Source organism: Dermacentor variabilis, chromosome 11 (genome assembly GCF_050947875.1).
Source record: "Dermacentor variabilis isolate Ectoservices chromosome 11, ASM5094787v1, whole genome shotgun sequence".
Classification (NCBI taxonomy): Eukaryota; Metazoa; Arthropoda; class Arachnida; order Ixodida; family Ixodidae; genus Dermacentor; species Dermacentor variabilis.
Window position 1 is genome coordinate 76,690,332 of NC_134578.1, and position 20,407 is coordinate 76,710,738.

The following is a 20,407-nucleotide window of genomic DNA, read 5'->3' on the forward strand; positions in this document are numbered from 1 at the left end:
GGTCCACCTACCGCGGCAGTCGTATTCTTAGAAGGACCGCACGTTCTCTACTACATCATCTTCCAGAGCGCTGACGTCCGCTACAGACCAAATCGCAAGTCAGTGCAGTATTGTCGAACCTGTGGCAGCACAGAACACTGTCAAAACATCTAGCCGAGACCGATCGCGGATTTCTGCTGCAAATGCGGCGACACCACAGAGCTAAAAGACCGCGACTCTAAATCCACCTGCAAGCTCTACGGAGAGGGGCCCGAAACTGCAAGTACCGAGTGCAAGAAGAGACTGAAACGAAATCTACAGCCCTATAAGATACGGCAACGACACCCCTACAGGTTCCAATAAAGAAGGCAGAAACCCCAGTGAAATAGACTAAGTAGGCGTAAGCCCGTCCCAAATTTCACTTGGACAACCCCGAATTTCAGTTAGGCCACCGCCGCCATTAAACTTCATGTTGGCCCGGGCCCAATATAAATTGGCCCGCCCCAAAATTTCAAGTTGGCCTATTCCTATGTGGCAGTTGGCCTACCTCCAAATTTCAAGTTGAGCGAGTTTCAAGTTGGCCCACCGCTACTGTAAGCTTCCCCACTTATATTCTATAGGGCCCTTTGTATCAGTGTGGGTATTCTCTTTTTAATGCGATGGCAATTATATGGACACTCAAGGTACATTTCAGCCGTCGCCGTCACCGTGAGGTTCCGTATAAAGTATAAGGCCGATAAAATTGTCGCCGCGTGCCCAATGCTCTATGTGCGAGTGAAAGAGTGCGATGGTGAGCCGGCGAATGCGGCTCAATCTCGCGTGTGCGAGCGAGGAAGGTGGGCCGTAAGCGTAAAACCCCTTAATATAGTAGCGACACTCTCCTCCTCCGCCTTCACTCCTCCCCGTTTCTCCTCTCGTTGACGTTCCCTCCATGACTGTGGCGCCGCCTACATTGCTTGAGCGTAGCAACGGCGCCATCATGCGCTCCTCACCACTCCGTAGACGCTTCTCGAGCGAAAATGGCGCACAGCGCGACGGCCAACGTGATGCTATTAGGCCAATAGCGACGCGGCATCGGTTTCGGCGAGAGCGCCCAAGAGGAGGCGGCATTCTTAAAAGTGTGTTGCTACTTCGCGAAGTTTAAGGGGCTTTGCGGTGGCGCACCCTCTCCTTTCGCGCGCGAGGCACGGGGTTGAGGTTAGGAAAAGGGGGGGGGGGTGTTCCTCTTTGGCAGCTGCTGCTTATGGCGAGGCTGTGCTGGCGCCGTATCTTGTAACCATCTGCGACGTGGCCAAAGTGCGTACCAGCACGGGCCTCATCTTCAAAGTGATCTGCAATGTTCGCAGAGTGCGCGTAGTGCCGGTAGAATCGTATGCGCTGTGCTTTCGACGTTTCGTTCATGTTGATGCGAAGTATGCATGAAGGTCAATTCGATCGCTGCTGCTGCCGCGATTCCACACTCCAGTATTTCGACAGTGAGTTTCCGCGCTCATCAAGCGAGGTGTGTTCATTTTTACCTGTGAGAGAATTCCACCGTGCTTGTTAATTTAGTTAAAACACGTTCAAAGGCTCCTTCGTTTGAATCCATGAAAGAATGCGTAAGCGCGACGGAAGGAGGACGTAGAAAGAAACAAACACACGGAGGAAGCGTTGTCTTCGTGTGTCTGTTTCTTTCTACTTCCTCGTTCAGGCGCGCTTACACATTATATCATTGTTAATTTAGTTTATACGGCTTGCAAAACCATTATTCTTACTTCATATAGCTATCTCATAATTTTCTATCACAATTGGCACTTCGCCTTTCCGGCGAAACTGTGACTTTTTATTTATTCGTTGTTGAAGTTGTTGCTTATCGCTTATAAACTACCGATCATCTACATTTACACTATTAATGCGATTAAATGTGTTAACTTCACAAATTAGCATTTTTCCGCAGATACAAGGTTCGCGCGTGACGGCGCTCGGGTACGTGCCAAATTGTGTTTGCGCATTAAAAGAGACAACCGCTGGAGCTCCATCTGTGAAGAGTTTTCACAGCTGGGCACCTTGGTCACGTGCTCGAGCAGTAGCAGTCGGGGCAGCTCTCCCAGGCGTAACAGATCCAAGTCAATCCAACGGACTGCCTTGCGCTCCAGCTCAGCCAAACGCGCGAGCTATGCAGACGTGTCGAGTGGCTCGAGGGGCTGGAGTGGTACGAGCAGCTTGGACTGCTCGTCGGCCCAATCCGCAGTCATACGGGTCGTCTAAAACAAACTGCAGAACGAAACAGTAGTGCAAACTTCAGAATCAGCACAGCCAGTTGCAAAGACAGCAAAACGTTATAGACAATCTACTCCACAGTCAACCGAGACAGCAAGAGGTCACCGACAAACTGCATGAAAACTGCAAGGAACAACAAGAACTCACAGAAAAGTTTCACCATAAATGCCAGGAGCGCGAAAGTATAACCAGACAGTTGGGAACGGCGCTGACCAAGGCAGACGTCGAAGCTGTAGTAGATGCAAGGTGTTCGATATTTCAAGAAGCCCATACGAAGAATATTCTCGACACGATAGAAAAGATTGCCCTATCAGAAGTCGAAAAAACAGCTGCAACTTGCCAAGACAAGATCGCCATGCAAAACGTCAAAATCGGTGAGATCGCGCCACAGCACAACAATTTTATTGCGCACGTGAAGAACAACTACGTCACCGAGGCAGAGTTCGACAACATTCTCCGCGTCACTTGCAAGAAGTCGCAGGCGAACAGTCACAGCCACTGTAGCTCCTTCTCGCCCATTCACGATCCCCGATGCAAATTCGAATTCATCGAAGATGGCGACCGCTAACCAGACAGCGAAGAACCAACATTGAACTTTACGCGTATGCCAATAGAACTGTCGATCGTACCGCCCTCGACACGCCAACCTACAAGAATTTGTCAAGCCGAAGCAACCCGACATCATAGCAATACAGGAAACCAGCACGCACAATGTCCGACTTAGCGGATACACCGCATATGAACAAAGCCAACATACTGCCATATTGGTCAAGAAAATTCTCACGGTGCAAGCGCTCGAAGTAGAGAAAACCAACAAAGAACGCAGCCTAATCGAGGTTTTACCGGATCGAAAGACGCAGAAGAGCCTGTCCGTGGTCACCATGTGCAGGCCCCCTGGGGACCAGCTACCGGACTTCAATCACTTTGTAGGAGAAATCAGGAAGCGTACGAATGGCCACCCGGTCGTAATAGTAGTTGTCTTCAACGCCTCGCACACGGCATGCGGCTATCATAAAACCACCGGGAAGGGCGCTAGGGGGCGCGTTGCCGCCCAGAAACATAGACTCACCCTCCGGAACGATCCTCTGCAGACCAGGAGAATTTGGATCAGCGTCTAGCGGGACCCAAAGCCCGATGTAACCTTTACGGTGGACGTCCGCTGGGCGGAGTGGAGTCGACTCCCGGAAATCCTTGGTAGCGGTCACCATATTCTCCAAGAAGATGTAGTAAATAACCATAGACAGACCAAGACCGGGAATGCGCGGCTAACGGAATGAAAATGCTTCAGGAAAAAGACAGATGCAAGAACGACCGTAACCAACAATGATGAGTGGCTTGAAAATATACTAGATACAGCAGAACGCCACACAAATACCATACAACTCAATGCCGATACGGCCGCAGTCGAACGCGCATCTCTTCCACCAGAAGTGGTCTCCTCAAGGGATGTAAGCGACAAAAACTCAAAATGAAGCTACAGGCACGCATCCTTCTGCTCACCGAGCAGGCTCAATCTGGCAAAGCAGGCAGAACTGGCACGCTTTCGGTGTCAAGCTACAAGGGACTCTGAGCACCAAGAGGATGGGGCAACTCTTTTGCACACTCCTAGCCACTGAGCCCACCAACGCAAAACAAAAGCAACAAGTCCACATATTTATCCACAACCACGCCTGATCTTAAGAACACCTCATCCAAGAAATGCAAAAGAAATCTTATGGAGACGCACTCTCTCGCGCGTCAACTCAAAGCAATGAATACGCTGGAAAATCGAACACAGAACTCGATTGATCTTTCACGCAGGCCAAACTCCCCATAGCCCTATCCAAGCTCACTAGGTATACCAGCCCCGGCAAAGACTGAATCGTGAACAAACACCTACGCAACCTACAGCAGGCCATCGCTATTCTCCTCCGGTACTACAACAAGTGCTGGGAGAAAGGAGAACTGCCAGTGGTATGTATCATACGGAGATCACCATGATCCCGAAGCCCAACTAACTTTTCGGCATGGAGAACATATGCCCCATCTCCCTCACTTCGTGCATGGGAAAGCTCTTCGAACACATGGTGCACGACCGCATAACCCACTACCTCGAAATTAACGGGCACCTACCGGATACCATGTTCACCTTCATGGAGCAGTTCTCAATGCAGGACGTACCGGTGCTACTCAAAGAACTCTTCGATCACCTTGACAATAGAAGCATGTACTCCATACTGGCAGTCGACATTCCGGAGGCCCTTGATAACAACAGCCACGACGCGATCCTCAACAACCTCGAAAGCACCGGTTGCGGCACTAAGACCTTCACACACATCAGAAAATTTTTGACGGGGTGCAAGGCAGCCGTCGGGATCTGAAACATTGCCAGTGAAAGCTTCGAACTTCCCAACAGAGGTACCTTGCAAGGGTCGGTCATCTAACCGCTTTTCTTGAACATGGCTATGATGAAGCAACCCAAGCTCCTCGAGGTCGTACCAGATCTGTGACACGCGATATGCGGTGATGACATCACGCTCTGGACCAGAGCTTCGAAGAATGGAAGGCAAGGAAGTGGCTTGTAAGAAGTCTCCGAAACTGGGGCCTCCGCTGCGCCGCTGAGAAGTCTTTTCACCGCGTTCTGCAGAGAAGAATGAGAGGCAGCAGCCAACTATGAAGAGCCCGACCCCAGCGTCAGCCCCAACTGAACAACAACCCCGCAAGTCGAGACTCAACGAATGCATGTACTCCACATCCACAAGAACGGAACGGGAGCGGCAGACTTAGCGAGATTACAACACACTTTCGCAACTGACGCGCCTCCTCAAGAGGATCTCAAACCAAAGAAGCGGGCTCAACGAAGATTGCTCGCCAGCCGCATCACATATGGTCCGCCATACCTGGCCTAAAGAAGGCAGAAACAGAAAAGCTCAACATCGTGGCAAGGAAGGAAATAAATATCACCCTGGGACTCCCCCTCCCCTCCATGGCCTCCACTACACGTCTCTTTAAAATGAGCGTCTACAATGCGTGGCTAGAGCTCACAAAAGCAAACAAGAATAGCCAACTGGAACGACTCAACCTCACGCCCACCGGTAGATCAGTACTCCTACACCCGAAGTACAGCGAGAGATACATCGCAGACAGGGACAAGAAACAGCGACTCTTACCAGACGTTCGAGAGTCCCTTTGTATCGCACTTGCCCTGCGCAACGTGCATCCCATATTACACAAGAGTACAAGACAGGCTAGAGTGGACGCCATCAAACGAAGGTTCAAGCAAGACCGGGACGCCCGCTACACCATACGCATTGAAACTCGTACGCTCTCAGCGTCATAGACTCCAGAGTCTCCATAGACCAGAGGCTCCAGCGTCAATCACTCTCACCACCTGACCACATGTACAGACACAGCGGTTATATTCACCGACTATTAGGCCACCTGTAGAAAGCTCTACAGGGGCCTCCTCTTGGCCGATGCACTCAAAATGCTAAAACAGCGAAGCACTCTGCTCCCGTACGCCTGCGTAACTTGGGTAACCGGACACGACGGACTATAGGGGAACGAATCGGTTCGCGCCGCAGCCCACGAGCACGTCAGCAGGGCTCTGCTCGCCCCATATGCTCTCTGACGTGCTGTGGTAGGGGCGGAGGCCATGCCCACCAACTATTCGGCGATACTACAACACTACAGACTCGAGCGTCGGGTGTACCCTCCACCGTACCCAAAACTCGGCAAAGAAGAAACCATGATTTTCAGGTCTACAAAGCAACACCTACACTCACCGAACGATTAGAACTTGTTCACATTTTGTTTAAATGTCAATGCCATCCCGGCCACGGCAGCCGCATTTCGATGGCGGCGAAAATGCGAAAACACCCGTGTACTTAGGTTTAGGTGCACGTTAAAGATCCCCAGGTGGTCAAAATTTCCGGAGTCCTCCACTACGGCGTGCCTCATAATCAGAAAGTGGTTTTGGCACGTAAAAGCTCATAATTGAATAAAAATAACAAATGTCAATTCCTACAGTAGTTGATTTGTTGACTGTCTCGTTTTGAGGATGAAACCAAACGGATCTCACGTTCGGCCCTGCAAGCCTTGCGGGACGACTCCAAGCTCCTGGTGATATTGTTATCTAGGCATGTTTTGGAGTCGCTATTCATAACAGACGGCCCAAGGAATAAAAAAAATTTTGAATCTGGAGCTGCAAACTATCTGCTTTTGAACTTTTAGGCGTAATTCGTACCCAATTATTCTAAGCTTCATTTCCTTGCTTCGATTTTTTACAACATTGTATTTCAATGCAGCATTCAGACGGCGGCAGTCTGTGAATAGTTTCATAGTAACTGGTCATGTACATTTTTGATGAGAGCACAATGTGCAATCATCTGCGTATCATTACAGTTTAACTGGCGCGCTCTGCGAGACCTCCACGACGTCGTTAATATAGAAGACTAACTGCACTGAAGGACAGCTGCAATGCAAACGGTTAGTAGTAGGATTATTACACATGAAATTAAGTATCAAATAGAAAAAATTGCTAGCTTCTGCCTAAAATTATTGACTCGCGCGCTTAATGGCACCATAGCTAATCGTCATGGCGTCATAGTTATGGGGAATGATAATTAGTGATAGCATGTGAAAATAAACAGTACAGTTTTACCACTCTAACATACACGTTGGTTTCGATTAATTTTGGTATTTATTGCGAAATAGATGTTGGTTTAGGCAGGCATATTTCATATTGTTAGCTAACGATTGTCGGCAGCTAACTTCGAAAAAAAAAATGCTCAAGAAACATCGGCTTCAGTTGCGTTCAATATTCGAGCCGCTTTAATCTCTTAGCTTCAAGGCTATGCAAGGTTGTGTACATCTTCCCTGCTCCCAAAATATCACCACGGGTGTTGGGACGTCTGGTTTCAATAGTTAGACAAACGGATGCCCACATCTAGCCTTCTACTCGAAGGATGAAGGGAAATAAGTTGTACACCATGACTTCCGTTTTATGCAAAGCGTCGTGTCCGAATAATTGAGCATGGACCCCCGAGAATTTAGCATGGACCCCTGTGGTGAGCCGGGTGCTGTGATCCTGGAGGTCTTGCTGGGAAGTAGATTTTTGATCAGGTTGGCTATGTGGACTAGAACCCAGGTTAGGTGATGAGTGCCTTGATTTGCAGCCACAGGGTACTTCTCAAATAAGACGGGTGCCACATTAACTGATGAACTGAGTATGATGTTATGGATGGTGAGAAGGCGTTCGCAAGGGCGTCTGTGTGCAAGCGGATCAATGGATAATTCATGGGCACGCGACGAAGGAGAAAAATTACAGTCATACCTGCTGTATATAAATCTTGTCCCCTTCTTGTTCACAGATTCCAATTTGTTAGCGTCACAAGAAGAACAGAGAGACAAGAGACGCACACTCAGAAATTGGCCTGATTAGTGTTTTGTATGCAGTTAGTTTGCAACCCCTAGTAGCATTCTTTACTGTTCGCTTTACATATGCTAGTTTACAAAGTGCCTTCAAGTGGATGCATTCTGTGTGTTTGCGCTATCTACTGTTATGAGAAAAAGCTACCCCGAGATATTTAAATTTGTATGCATTTGAGATGTAAGTACTACTGAAACTATAGCAAGAACACAAAGGTGTAGTCTTGCTCGTGAACATCATCGAGACTATCTTCAGTAAATTATTTTTTAGTTGCTAAGAATCACTTCAAGCACAGAGCGAAGAAAAAAAACGAAGTTTCATAGTAACTGGTCATATACATTGGTGACTTGAGAGTACAATGTGCAATCATCTGCTTATAATTACAGTTTAACTGGCGTGCTTTGCGAGACCTCCACGACGTTGTTAATATAGAAGACTAACAACGCTTAAGATTCGAACTTTGCTATTTACTAGGCCTTAGCACACTTTACGATTCACTGGAGTAAACGAACAGCTCGTGACCGCATGTCAAGCAGCCTGCCGCTGCCTGCTTAAAGAGCCTAATCAATTATTACAGGTTTATCAGTGCTATAACCTACGAATTGACCATGCGTGGTGACACACTTGCTGCGATAAAACACACACAAGCATTCTGGTAATTAAGCAATTATATTTCAGCGGCACTGCAAAGTACGGGAAAGGCAACACGTTTATGTAGGCTTCCTAATTGCAAGGCAGCCTTGCTTGTAGGCAAAGCACAAGGGCATGTTAAATAATATTGATTCTATGAACGCGCGATATTATGGAACCTTGAACTTTGGACGCAAAGTCAGGATGTAGGAATAGGTTCCTACTAAACAAAATTTCAGTCGCTAGAGAACATATAAAGCGTAATGGCATAGAGAAAATTTAAATACAAAGCGTAATGGCATAGAGAAAATCTAAATACTGGCTTCTCATGTAACATGAAGTGAGGTTTATGCGGAAGCATTGGGCTACTGGGCCGCGCCCACGACTCCCTCTCACAATACGAAAACGCTGGGATGCTTAGATGGTTATTACACGGCAGTGTAAGGAAGTATATGCGCCGCCCACTGCTAGTGAGTTTCGACTGCACGACCACGTCTCTTGACATTCGTCTCGGCATCCTCACGGGTCCGTTTGCACTCGAGAAGTCCGGCTTAGCCTGTCAGAACTGCCGCAGTGCCAGAAGTAAGCGAATCACTTTTCTCCTAAATATCGATTGTCCTTGAGGGAAGATCAATTCCTCCCCGGTGCGCACTTTATCTTTTAGTTCGTCAAGTAGAGTCCTACGCTCTTCCGCAAATTCCGGACATTCTAGGGGGTAATGTTTTATGTCACCATGTGCGCGGCAGAATGAACCCCTATGTGAGGACGGCAGCCCTATCTTGTGTCGCCACGCCGACAATTTGCTGACTGGGCGCGAGCATGGTGTAACAAGGACGCTTCCGATCGCTTAAGTCCCTTAGTCACGCAGTGCTGAATGGTGGAAACCCAAGGTGCTTATTGGTTCACAAAGGGCGTCTATGATACTCACTGGACATTTTGTGATACTCTCACCGTTGGTATATAGGTTAGTGCTTGGCGCGCAAGACAGTCAGCCTCTTTATTTCCGGACACGCCGATGAGCGATGGAAACCACTGAAAATCAAAGTGGATATCCTAAACTGCGTAGATGTGTGATGTTGCGTAAATACTGTTGTAGGCAAATGTACTACGGTAATCTTCGCCAGAGCACCTAGAGTGCTGCCTTGTAGTCCAGTAATTTCCTTACAGGTTGAACTGGGTAAAACTTAAGTTTCCTGAAAGCAGCTGCAGTTCGCTACTGTCTCTGGATGTCGTAGAATCCAGCGCATCGAGGTGCTTTGCAATGCGTTTCTTGTATAACTGTGCTTTGTATAATAAAAATTCCAATTCAAATTTAAACCCTCTGATGTGGGGCCACCCATGAGCTTCCTGTAGGGACGGTATCACGATAGCTGAAACACTATGCTCTCCTTCCACGTTGACAGACTTTAAGGTGGCGTCGCGGAGGTGGTGTCTGCCTTAGTGGGACGAAAATCGTTCGCCGAGAGTAAGTGCTACGCAGGCCAAACGAAATCGCTTCAGTGTAATAAATCATTTCATCTTGAAAAGCCACTGTGTCATTTCCGTAGCACATACGCCACCAGTTCGCACACACGTTGTAGCTGCGGTAGCCCTTTCTCTCCAGGAAATTACCATGATTCACGATAATCTTTCTTCTTGCCAAACAACATTGCTTCGCATCTCGTCGCGCTCAAATGTGATTCTGACTTCTGGAATTTCCGATTTTTTTTTGTTGTCGCACGCAACAGTTGTGAAGAGGCGCACTAATCTTGCTATGTAGATAATGCCAGTGAAACGTGGCGGGCAATAAACTCGCCAAACGTTTTGCATGCAGAAATTGATGGCTGCGCAATTGCACGTAGGTCGTGAGCGCAGCGTTTCAGATCGTCCGCGTGCGCACACAGCCAAATGAGAATGCACCGATAAGCCTGCCTTAACGTCACAGAGCCGCAAACTGCGGGGCATACATGCAAGCAGCGACGCTAGTGCCGGCGCGTTATCACGAATCTTCTCCGCGCGACCAGAGTATACTGTAACCACTGTACTACGTACGGAAGCTTCAGAGGCGACTGCGAACCGCAGGGGCTTCCGTGCTGTCGCCATAGCGGTCTGCTTCAGATTTGTTGTGCGTGCATGTGCGTCGAAAGTGGTGATTCAAGTTAAACCGAGCGAACGTCGGAGCCATGGCTTGTGCCGCAGAGGTGAGTGCTGGCTTTTGTTGGATGACTGGGAGCGTCTTAATGTGGGCTCGTATTTTGAAACAAATAGCCTGCTATTGCTCTTTTACTTGTTTTCTGTGGTGGTGGTGGTGTGAGTTTCTTCGCCTGCGCAAGTTCCATTTGCCATATAAACGCAGCTAGTACATTTGAGAGACCCGTGTTGTCGCTCGAGAGCTTTGTAAACATTAATACTTGGTGACGGTGGTGGCGGCGACACGCTGGGCTGGCGGTTGCTGGGCGCATTTGCCGGCGAAATCCCTTTCCTCTGATTCAGATTCTTAATTTTTTACACGCGAAAACCAGGATTTGATTATGAGGCATTCCATATTGGACTCTGGATTAATTTTGATCGCCAGGGGAGATTCAACGTGCCCCACAATTCATGGCACACGGGCGTTTTTCGCCTCCATCGAAATCCGGCCACAGCGGCCGCGATTTGGTCCCGCGACGTCGTACTCAGCAGCGCACCACCATAGCTTCTAAGCCAAGGCTGCGGGTCCATTTGATTTGTACTTTAGAGATGCACTGTCGCGTGTTACTGGCTTAACAGTGCTTATCGCGATCAACTGACCAAGTGTGTGACTGAGTGATTTATTCTGATGTCACGGGAAGCTTTGGACACTGTTGTTTCTCAACAAACAAGTTATTGTCCAATGAGGAAAGGATGCTAAAATGAGGCGATATCAAAAGCATACTGTCCCACAATGAAGCACATTTCTTAAACATTGGGCACAACGAGCCGTTGCTTTAACGACATGACAAGACAGCACAGTAATGACGTTCTAAAATAACACTGCAAAATATATGCATGTGTACACGTTCTTGCTAACACAATCTATTAAAGTAAAGGAACCAAGACAACGTCAAATAGCTTAACTGTATAATATAAGGAAAGCAGGAGATAACTGTGTCTGCTGTCCGGCTTTGTAGCTGCGCGAAAAAGTAAGTGTAATTTCTTTCCAGGTATCTGCTCACGTGAATCAATTGGATGTGCAGTCTTTTGTATGATCTGTGCCTGATGAACTGCACGTATAAAACAGAGGGTCATTTGAAATAAACGCTAGTTGGAAGTTCAGCGCCCGTCTTGCCGTTTGTGTACTTTTCGTCCTCGCCCATGGCGCTGTTTTAAGAACACTGTCAAGATAAACCATCTCACCGAAATCAAGGTGTTGTTGATTGTTATTCCTCAATCTTGAACGTGCTGCTTAGGTCTTGGTCGATCTTCACAAGGAACACTTAAGGTGTGGTAAAGATAAGTGCCTCATCAGTACAGACTATCAATTGGGACGAATTTCCAGTCATTCGTATACATCCTTAGTTGGACGAGCGTGCGAGTGAAATGAGTTTCCGATCAAATCACAAGTTCTACATTTCGATCCAACATGCGTATTTTATACTGAATATGCATTCCACTGAGCGAAAGCATATCAAAGGGTACGTCGTCACAGCTGTTTGAAACGAGATATCGTACGGAATCAGGATTTATGTCTTCTCCAAAGTGAAATTAATTTGTAGGTTTCATTTTTAAATAACGTTCTCAAATGAATATTCGTACTTATGCACCAGGAAAGGGCCTTTACAGTGATATAGTGTCCTCGTCCTGCAATGGGAAAGATAAACTGCGCGCAAAAAGTACTTTCAATCGGCGCATCGCCAGCGTATTCCACTTGACTCAGCATTCTTTACTAGTCACGAAACGTTTTTTTACCCTGGAAAAAGTAATTTACGTTTTTAGATGAAGCTAACATCTTACAAAATAAATTTAGCCGGGTCATGTATAGCAGAGCATCACCTTCGAAGCTGTAGGTGCCGTGACGTTAGCTTTTAGAGCACGTGCCTCTCCGCCTATTACTTCAAAAGCCCTACACAGGAAATAGTGCTTGTACGCACCTTATTATATCACTTCTTCGTAGTGAATTTTTATGCTTTTTTTTAGCTTGAGCCATTATTATTATTTTGATATAATATATTTTACAGCTTACAGCGACCCGGTTTTAGGCCTCTCTACAGTGACACTACATCTAAATTTGCAACTCAATTAGATCCTTCCATTCAGAGCACATAGAAAATGCATCAGCATATTTCATGGCTCTCTTTGGCCATAGCTGGCCTTTGCGACATTAAACACCACAGATCATGATAATCACCATCCGAGCAAAAAATATTGTTTGAATTGACGTCGCTGGTTACCTTATTCGTCCGAACCCGCCTTAGCAGCGATCACTTGCAAGATTTCTTGAGATCAAGTGCTTTCAAGTACCGATTGCATAAACCCCCCGCTACTGCTACAACAGCCATCTAGCCTTTCCCGCGGCATAACAACCTTGCTGTTCCGCTAGTCGCTGGGAATGGCATTCCCGAACGCGTACTCCTATCGTATGGGAATGACTGATAGCCCAGTGTGCGAATCCTGTGGATGCGACAAAACCATCGACCATCTATTGTGTACCTGCCCTTGCTACGGCGTACAACGCCTCTCTCTGCGGACAACTTTAAACCGACTGGACTCAAGCCCGTTCTCCGAGTAAAAGATACTGGGACCATGGCCACATCTGTCAATGGCACGAAAACCGATTCCTGCACTAGTACACTACTTGAAGTGCGCCGGCGTAAGAGACCGTTTATAGTGTCCCTGTGCATCCTACCACACGCACTCAATGCTTACTCTCACCCTTTCCTATTTCTATTCCCCTTTCCCCCATCACCAGTGTAGGGCAGCAAACCAGGTGCTTGTCTGATTGACATCCCTGCATTTTCTGTCATTGCTCTTTCTCTCTCTCTTCCACTACTGGTTTGGCACATGGCGCGTGGCTAGATCTGCTGTTCGTCTTCAGTCCCCGCAGCACCAAAGCTATTATCTGAAGGCCGACTGCTTCTCTACGTACTCCCATGCAGCTGTGGGCAGTTTGGGCGTAAACGGAGAATACTTGACAAAACTAGAGGTCACGAGTGCCTACATGTGATTTTTGCTTTAACCGTGCAACGGCGGAGAAGCAGTTAGGTTAGTCATCAGAAGCAACGTTTCAAGTTTGCACTCTAAAGGGGAAATTCGCGGCTCATAAAATTTTGCCGCGTGATCGCGACTGACCCCTGGCGGTTCGTGAAATACTTGGCTAGCCATTATCTTTAAATCTCTGTTCCCTTAGTCAGTGCTTCAGAGAGAAGGCTGTTGAGATTAGCTAGTTATACATTTTTATTAAACCTCAACAGTTCTGGTACGAGCCTTTAAAGACACTTACGATGACTTTAGTAGAACAGATTTCCCATCACTTCCATCCACACTTGGCAATGCAACTTTTTTACCTGGATTGCTCCGGTACAATGTGTATTGTGGCTGTCGCATTAATCGCGCACGTCTAATGTTCCTTGCGTGTTTCCCTCATTATTTCTTAAACAGAAAGACCAAGGCGCCACACTTACCGGCTTCGCCAGAATCCTCGCTAATGCGGATGCTGGTGTTTTCGGCAGCGCGGACGATGTCCTCGCCATCTTCAATACGACCGACGAGGAGTTCTGCAACGGCAGCACCACATGTCTCAGTGCCGTCTGCACATTCGAAGAAAAGTCTTCGTGTTGGGCGGTCGATCGTCAACTAGTTTGGAACAGGTTGTTCAACACTCGCGGCGTTGAGATGATCCAGCTGCAGAAAGGAAGGCTTCACTTTCGTACTTTTAACGTCTATCCAGAGGACTTGATCACGATTGGTGACGTCAAGTTCCTCTGCTTGTACCTATGGCTTCTGCGACAGCATCGATGCATCTCAGGAGTTGTGGTGTCTATTCCCGTTCTGGCACCGAGGCATGCGTGTCTGTTCGTGTCACTGCTGAGGCTCACGAAATACGTGCAAAAGTGTGAGATACACGGTAGCGATGCATTAAAAGGACAATTTCTCGCAAAGGATGCACTGAGGGCAAGCACTCTAGACTACTTGTATCTACTGAGGGAGCTGGGACTGTCTGCGGTCCATATGATCAATAATGACGTCACTATCCTGGCCCGTCTTGTGGAACGAAACAAGTTCCTCATCGCCCTCATCTTGATCGACGTAGAGATGAGCGTGCAGGCCTTCGCCCAGCTTGTCGCCAAGGTGGTGGAGCACCAGACACTGGAGGAATTGCGCATTAAGACGACCGCAATGGAACCCGAGCCACTGTTCAACAAAGCCCTGGGTCTAATCGGCCAGTCGCGCACCATTTCGAGGCTGTACATCCACGTCGACCGCGGCTTGTCAAGCCTGCTGCAGGGTCTCCTCGAAAACTCGTCCGTGAGAGAACTAACCCTGGAGCCGACGATCAGCGACGCCAAAGTGATGCGTGCGCTGGCCGACTTTCTGGAGAAACGGGAGTCTTGCAATCACTTGAAAGCCTGCTTCAACACCAGCCAGTTTCGGACCACATCTGGCGCGCTTGACGACCTGCAACGAATCGTCGGCAAGAGTTCGCTGCGCAGCTTGGTGCTTTCGGGATCGACGCTGGCGCCTCGGGGGGCCCGTCGGCTCGCCGACGGAGTGGCGGTGAGCAGAACCCTGAAGGAGCTGCATCTGGACGACTGCCACCTCGCGTGCGCCGACCTCCAGCCCTTCGTGGTGGCCACCAAACAGTGCGCGACATTCGGACAATTCGAAGAACTCAACGTGGGCGCGGTGCTCGGCAAGGAGTACGATCAGCGCGAGCTATTCAGGAACATACTAAGGTCGGGCGTCAGCGACAAGATCACGCTCGTCTATAACGACCACCTTGTGGATCCCTTGCGGGAAGCGCTGGAAATGAGCATAAAGCTTGTAAAATTTTCTCTCTTCCACGGCGTAACTACGGAGACTGAGCCTCTTCTGTTTGGGCTGAGAAAGACGGTGAAGACATTGAGGAGCCTGTGCATCGACACTATTCGAGTAAGTCAATTTGTTGCTTAATGAGGCTCATGAGGGTAGACACATTGACTCCATGGCAGAGCGCAAAGGTCTTTGCACTGAGGAAAATGCATCTGCGTTACTAATTGGCCCGCGCATAACGACAAACGCTTACGTCGACTAGTGACGTTTCTGCGCACTTTCAGTACTACGAGTATCGCACTTTGCCATGAAGTATTCCCAAGTAAATCATTGTCTGAGTTAAAATATTGCTTTATGTATGGAGGAAACGTGCTCGAAACATTTTATGACTCGCATTAGGAGGCACGATAAGGTTCTGAATGCCGTGTGTATATTCGCTGAGAAAATGACAGGGCTAAATGTAAACAATCGCTTTTTATCATGTGAACAATTATTGCGTGAATTGCAGATTAATTTTCTCTTTAATTAGGCTGGGGATTCGTACGAAGGGTACCTGCGTAAAAGTAAGAACTAATCAAACACCTGTGTTTGAATTCGTTGAACACGAGTGGTGCGAAATTCAGTGAGCACGAGCTTTTACTCCACGCCATCGCATGGTTGTATGGCTGCACAGAAAATCGTTTCGCTTGGGTTAATCCTGAGTTCAGGAAAGCAAGCTGTTTCGACCGCCTAACACGTCGATGTATTCCACAGCATGTCACAAAGGGCAGACCTACCTGAGCATTTCTAAAGTCCCTAAAACGCATGATTAGCATTTATTTGCAAGGCAAAATGCTAAAAAAGTTTGGATTCATGCAGGTTGAACATTGGTTGACATCGCGAGTGACACCCATAAAAAGAAAACAACCTTTCCTGTATTCAAGGGCAGTGTTGAAATTCTGCGCTCTTGGGTAAGGAGGCGTTGTCCGTTCAACGAACGGACAATGCCTCGATGGCCGCACTGGCCGCTACAAGTGTCGTTCAGGCATCTTCCGCTCGTTTGTTCAGGGAGTTTACTTAGCGGTAGCATCGCTTTTGCCAGCTGACCCTGGCTCAAGCTATCCCTACTCGCGGAGAACTTTCTGAGGCAATGAAAGTAGAGCTACGGAGGCAGAGCGAGTAGAAGTGTGAGCGACATTGAAAGTAGTTCCACATTTTAAGCCGTGTTTGTTTGGTCTGAAGAAGAGAAAACATGAATTTAGATGCTTAGACGGAAACGGGTAAAAATTCAGATGGGGGGGCCTTCAAGCTCAAACTGCAGGCGTCTGGGGATATACGACTGGCTCTGTAAACACATCCGGAAGCGCTTTTTCGCTGGTGATGTGTAGCTACCAAATATACAAGGCGTTCACGCTATGATTAGCCAGAGTTAAAAAATATGCAAATGCGACGTAGCTGGACAGAACCAATGTAATGTTGTTTGCTGTCGCTTGGAGATACTCAGATTATCTTTTTATACTACCTACTTGTATAATTGCTCATAATTAATTAATCAACTTCTCCAGCATTATAATTAGATGACAAGTGTGAATTAGAAAATTTTAGAGCAACATGACAAACTCCCGATGCACCTTTTTGTTTATCAATACGAGCTCCTCAGCGCGTTCTTTCCGAGCGTGAAAGAAGCCCGCGAATACACGTAACATTGCCTTTTGACTGGCCACTCGCGGCACATTGGAGACGGTTAATTTGACTACGAACATTTTCGTGGGGAATGGACGCAGCCCTGTTACGATGAGATGAGTCTTACATCACCTCATAAGTAACGACAACTTTCTCTCAGAGGAATAATAACAAAACAGTCAAGTTCAGAACCAATCAGTAACCGGCGGCTAGTGGTCAGCAAACCTGGATAAAGTAGGGACCAGGATGCACTAGACCTTCCGTCTTGTGATAACACTAGATGAGGGTGCGCAGCACGCTGGTGGCCCTTTTCTTTCACGTTTGTCGCACGTCTTAGTGCGTCTACTTCATCTCACCTATTTCTGCAATACGTATCGTATATTCGACAGTAAAATAATGCGATACACCTATGATTTCAATTTATTATTATGTTTCTCTCTTCTTCGCTTGGGCAAATGCTAAACCGGTACACATAGAAGCTGCGCTAATTCCGCAGCTGTTTCAGTAAACGAAAAACGCTGTCAGACTTTGCCGGAATACTTGGCGCAGGCACACATGCGAAATCTCTGTTCCATTAGCTTTCTCTTTACTGCAACCGAAAGTTCGCAAGCATAGCGTTTACTGTTGAGGGAATGTGAGATATCGTCTCCCTGTATTCGAGAGACGCAAGCAACTAGTTTCGAGCGCTTGGATGTAGTTAGGTGACAACCCCACTTTAGTGAGAGAAGCCTTTCTTGCGTCATCGACCTGTCGCTTGCTAAATATAGTGATTCTTTTCATTAAATATCGCTTATTCATTGTTTGGGCACACAGGTACTCAGTAGCCTTGGTGGCTTGTACGTAGCGCACCTCATCCGGAAAGGCGACTCGCTCCGGGTTGTCCGACTGCGTTGCCGCACCGAGCCGAGAGCGTCGGACGCTATCCTCAAGGCTCTAACGAAGTCCAGGAGCGTGGCTCTTCTAACAATCGAGCGCTGGTACCTTTCCGAGAGCGTCGGGTGTACCTTCGCCGACATGCTGCGCCAGAACCGCAGCCTGAACCGCCTGGAGGTCTACTTGTACGACGCCAAGGGTTACGAGCTCCTCAAGGACCACTTGGTGAAGGGTCTCAAGGTCAACGCGTCCGTGTCGGTTGTGAAGATGTACCAGGGCCAGCAGCATGACGAGGTGACAGTATGGGACTTCGGCATGTTGCAGTGCTTCCGCAGGAACACGATGATACTGGCTTGGGTCACGGACGTCATCCTGAGGGACGGAATGTGTCTTGAGGCTGCCGCTGTCGCTGACTTTTTCGAGATTTGCGATGCGCCTCTGGATCTGTTTCAGCGGACAGCCGATTTCTCGCCACGTACGGCTACGAATCGCATACGCTTGGCTCGCATGGCGACAAGGACGCAGTACTATGCCCTGCTTTCTGCGTTTGGCGATCGGGCCGAGTTTAATTCAACACCTCTCGTACGAGAGCTCTTTCAGAATATGCTTTATTCTATGCGTGACGACGTGTCGAACGCCACGGGTCTCTCAGAACCGCATTTTATGGATAGTACCAGCTTAGAATGGGTTTGAGAGGGTTTCAACATTTTTTGTTGTTGTTGAAAGCAGTGGCTGAATTCTATAGTAATATTAAAGATTTCCCAGGTTTTCCAGCACTACGATGTTGCTTGCCATTTCGATTTCGGCAACTTCTTAGCACATTTTTGTATACAACTCTATATCACCTCGGCTATTTCGTAGAATTATATGTATGTTTATACTCGGACTTGTCAAGTTTTCGGCGTAAAAGTGGTAGCAAAAGAGAATGTGAAGTTTAGTGCTGCTATTTCGCCTTTACAGTGACGTCGAACATGCCTCCCGAGATAACATGACCGTGTCATCCAATAAACTTTTTTTCTACTTGTCTGATTCCTCTTTGCTACTTATGGTGGGCAAAAAGCAAGTTCCCCATCGAGGACGTTTTGGGCCGCTTCTATCGAGCGATGTTGGTGCTGCCTAAGCATTGATGGTAAACGAACGATCACACTGTGTTGAGATGTCACGTGGCGCTAAACGTCGTGAACCACGAAATTCAAGTGGAAGCTCTGCAAGGGCGTTGGCGGTTACAGGTTTCCGTTATCGCAATCAGCCGGCTGCCGGCTCATCACGGCACGAAAGCGTGTGGTGCGCGGTCTGCGAAAGGGCCAGTAGTTGATGACAATGAGAAGAAAAACCATCCGAGTAGATATTTGAACGTTTGCTATCGGGTGCACTTCGGCCGGAAGCTAGTAGTGGACGTCGCTTGCATGGGCGACATGATGCGCGCTGTGCTGAGCGAAGCGTTCAAACGGTAGTTTTTTAATGTACGCAACTGTTAATTACTGCACGTGTGCAAGACAAATACCATTCAAGAGTTGCTACTCGTATTTTTATGCAAGGTGGTGCTAAACTCTGGCCAAAATACAAGACAACGCTTCTTGCGAGTGCCAACAGTCAGCAAGAAGGCCCATTTTAGATTGCAGCTCTTTGACGCCCGTTCCTGCGTTTCGAGTCGCCGTCGCCGTTGTGCCTCGGTGTAACCAGCTCCGTAGCCGGGGCCAGCGCGCTGCTATAGCGCCTAGAATATACTAGCTAGTGCGCCAAACAGGTTTCTCAATGCCCTCGTCCTTATCGACGTAGAGATGAGCGTGCTACCGTTCGCCCAGCTCGTCGCCAAGCTGGTGAAACACAAGAAACTGGAGCACTTGCGCATTAAGATGACCACCATGGAAGACGAGCCATTGTTCAACAAAACCCTGGGACTAATCGGCCAGTCATGCACCATCACGAGGCTGTACATCCACGTCGACCGCGGCTTGTCAAGCCTGCTGCAGGGCCTCCTCAAAAACACGTCCTTGAGAGAACTTACCCTGGAGCCGACGATCAACGACGCGAAAGTGCTTTGCGCACTGGCTAACTTTCTCGAGAAACGGAACACCTGCAAACATTTGAAGGCTTGCCTCAATACCAGGGAGTGCTTTCGGGATAGATGGTCACGCTTCTAGCTGCACGTCGGCTCGCCGACGGAGTCGCGATGAGCAAAACGCTGAAGGAGCTACAACATCTGGACGGCTGCCAGCTCGCATGCGCCGATGTCCTGCCCTTCGTGGTGGCCATCGAACGGTGCGCGGCATTCGGTCAATTCAAAGAACTAAACGTGGGCACACTGCTTGGCAAAGGGCACGAGCAGCGCGACCTTTTCGGGAACATAGTGATGGCAGGCGTCAGCGACAAGGTCAGGCTCGTCTATAATGACTGCCTCGTGGCGCCATTGTGCGAGGCGCTGAAAATGAACATAACGCTTGTCAATGTTTCTCTCTCCTATGGCGAAACTACGGAGATTGACCCTCTTCTGTATGTTCTAAGAAACACGGTGGGGACATCGAGGAACCTGTGCATCGACACTCCTCAAGTAAGTTACTATGTTCCCTAATGGGGCTCAGGAGGGTAGACACATTGAGTCCATGGCAGAGCTCAAAGCTTGTGGCA

The 20,407-nt window shown here is 48.2% G+C and overlaps 1 protein-coding gene across 1 annotated transcript; it reads left to right on the top strand.

Moving 5' to 3' along the window:
* The first annotated feature begins 10,338 nt into the window (after positions 1 to 10,338).
* LOC142563341 (uncharacterized) lies at positions 10,339 to 19,923 on the top strand. Its single transcript, XM_075673902.1, has 4 exons — positions 10,339 to 10,458; positions 13,874 to 15,364; positions 17,720 to 18,254; positions 19,559 to 19,923. Exons 1-4 carry the CDS (start codon positions 10,441 to 10,443, stop codon positions 19,921 to 19,923), a joined length of 2,409 nt encoding a protein of 802 aa, XP_075530017.1. The 5' UTR covers positions 10,339 to 10,440.
* The last annotated feature ends 484 nt before the right edge of the window (positions 19,924 to 20,407 follow it).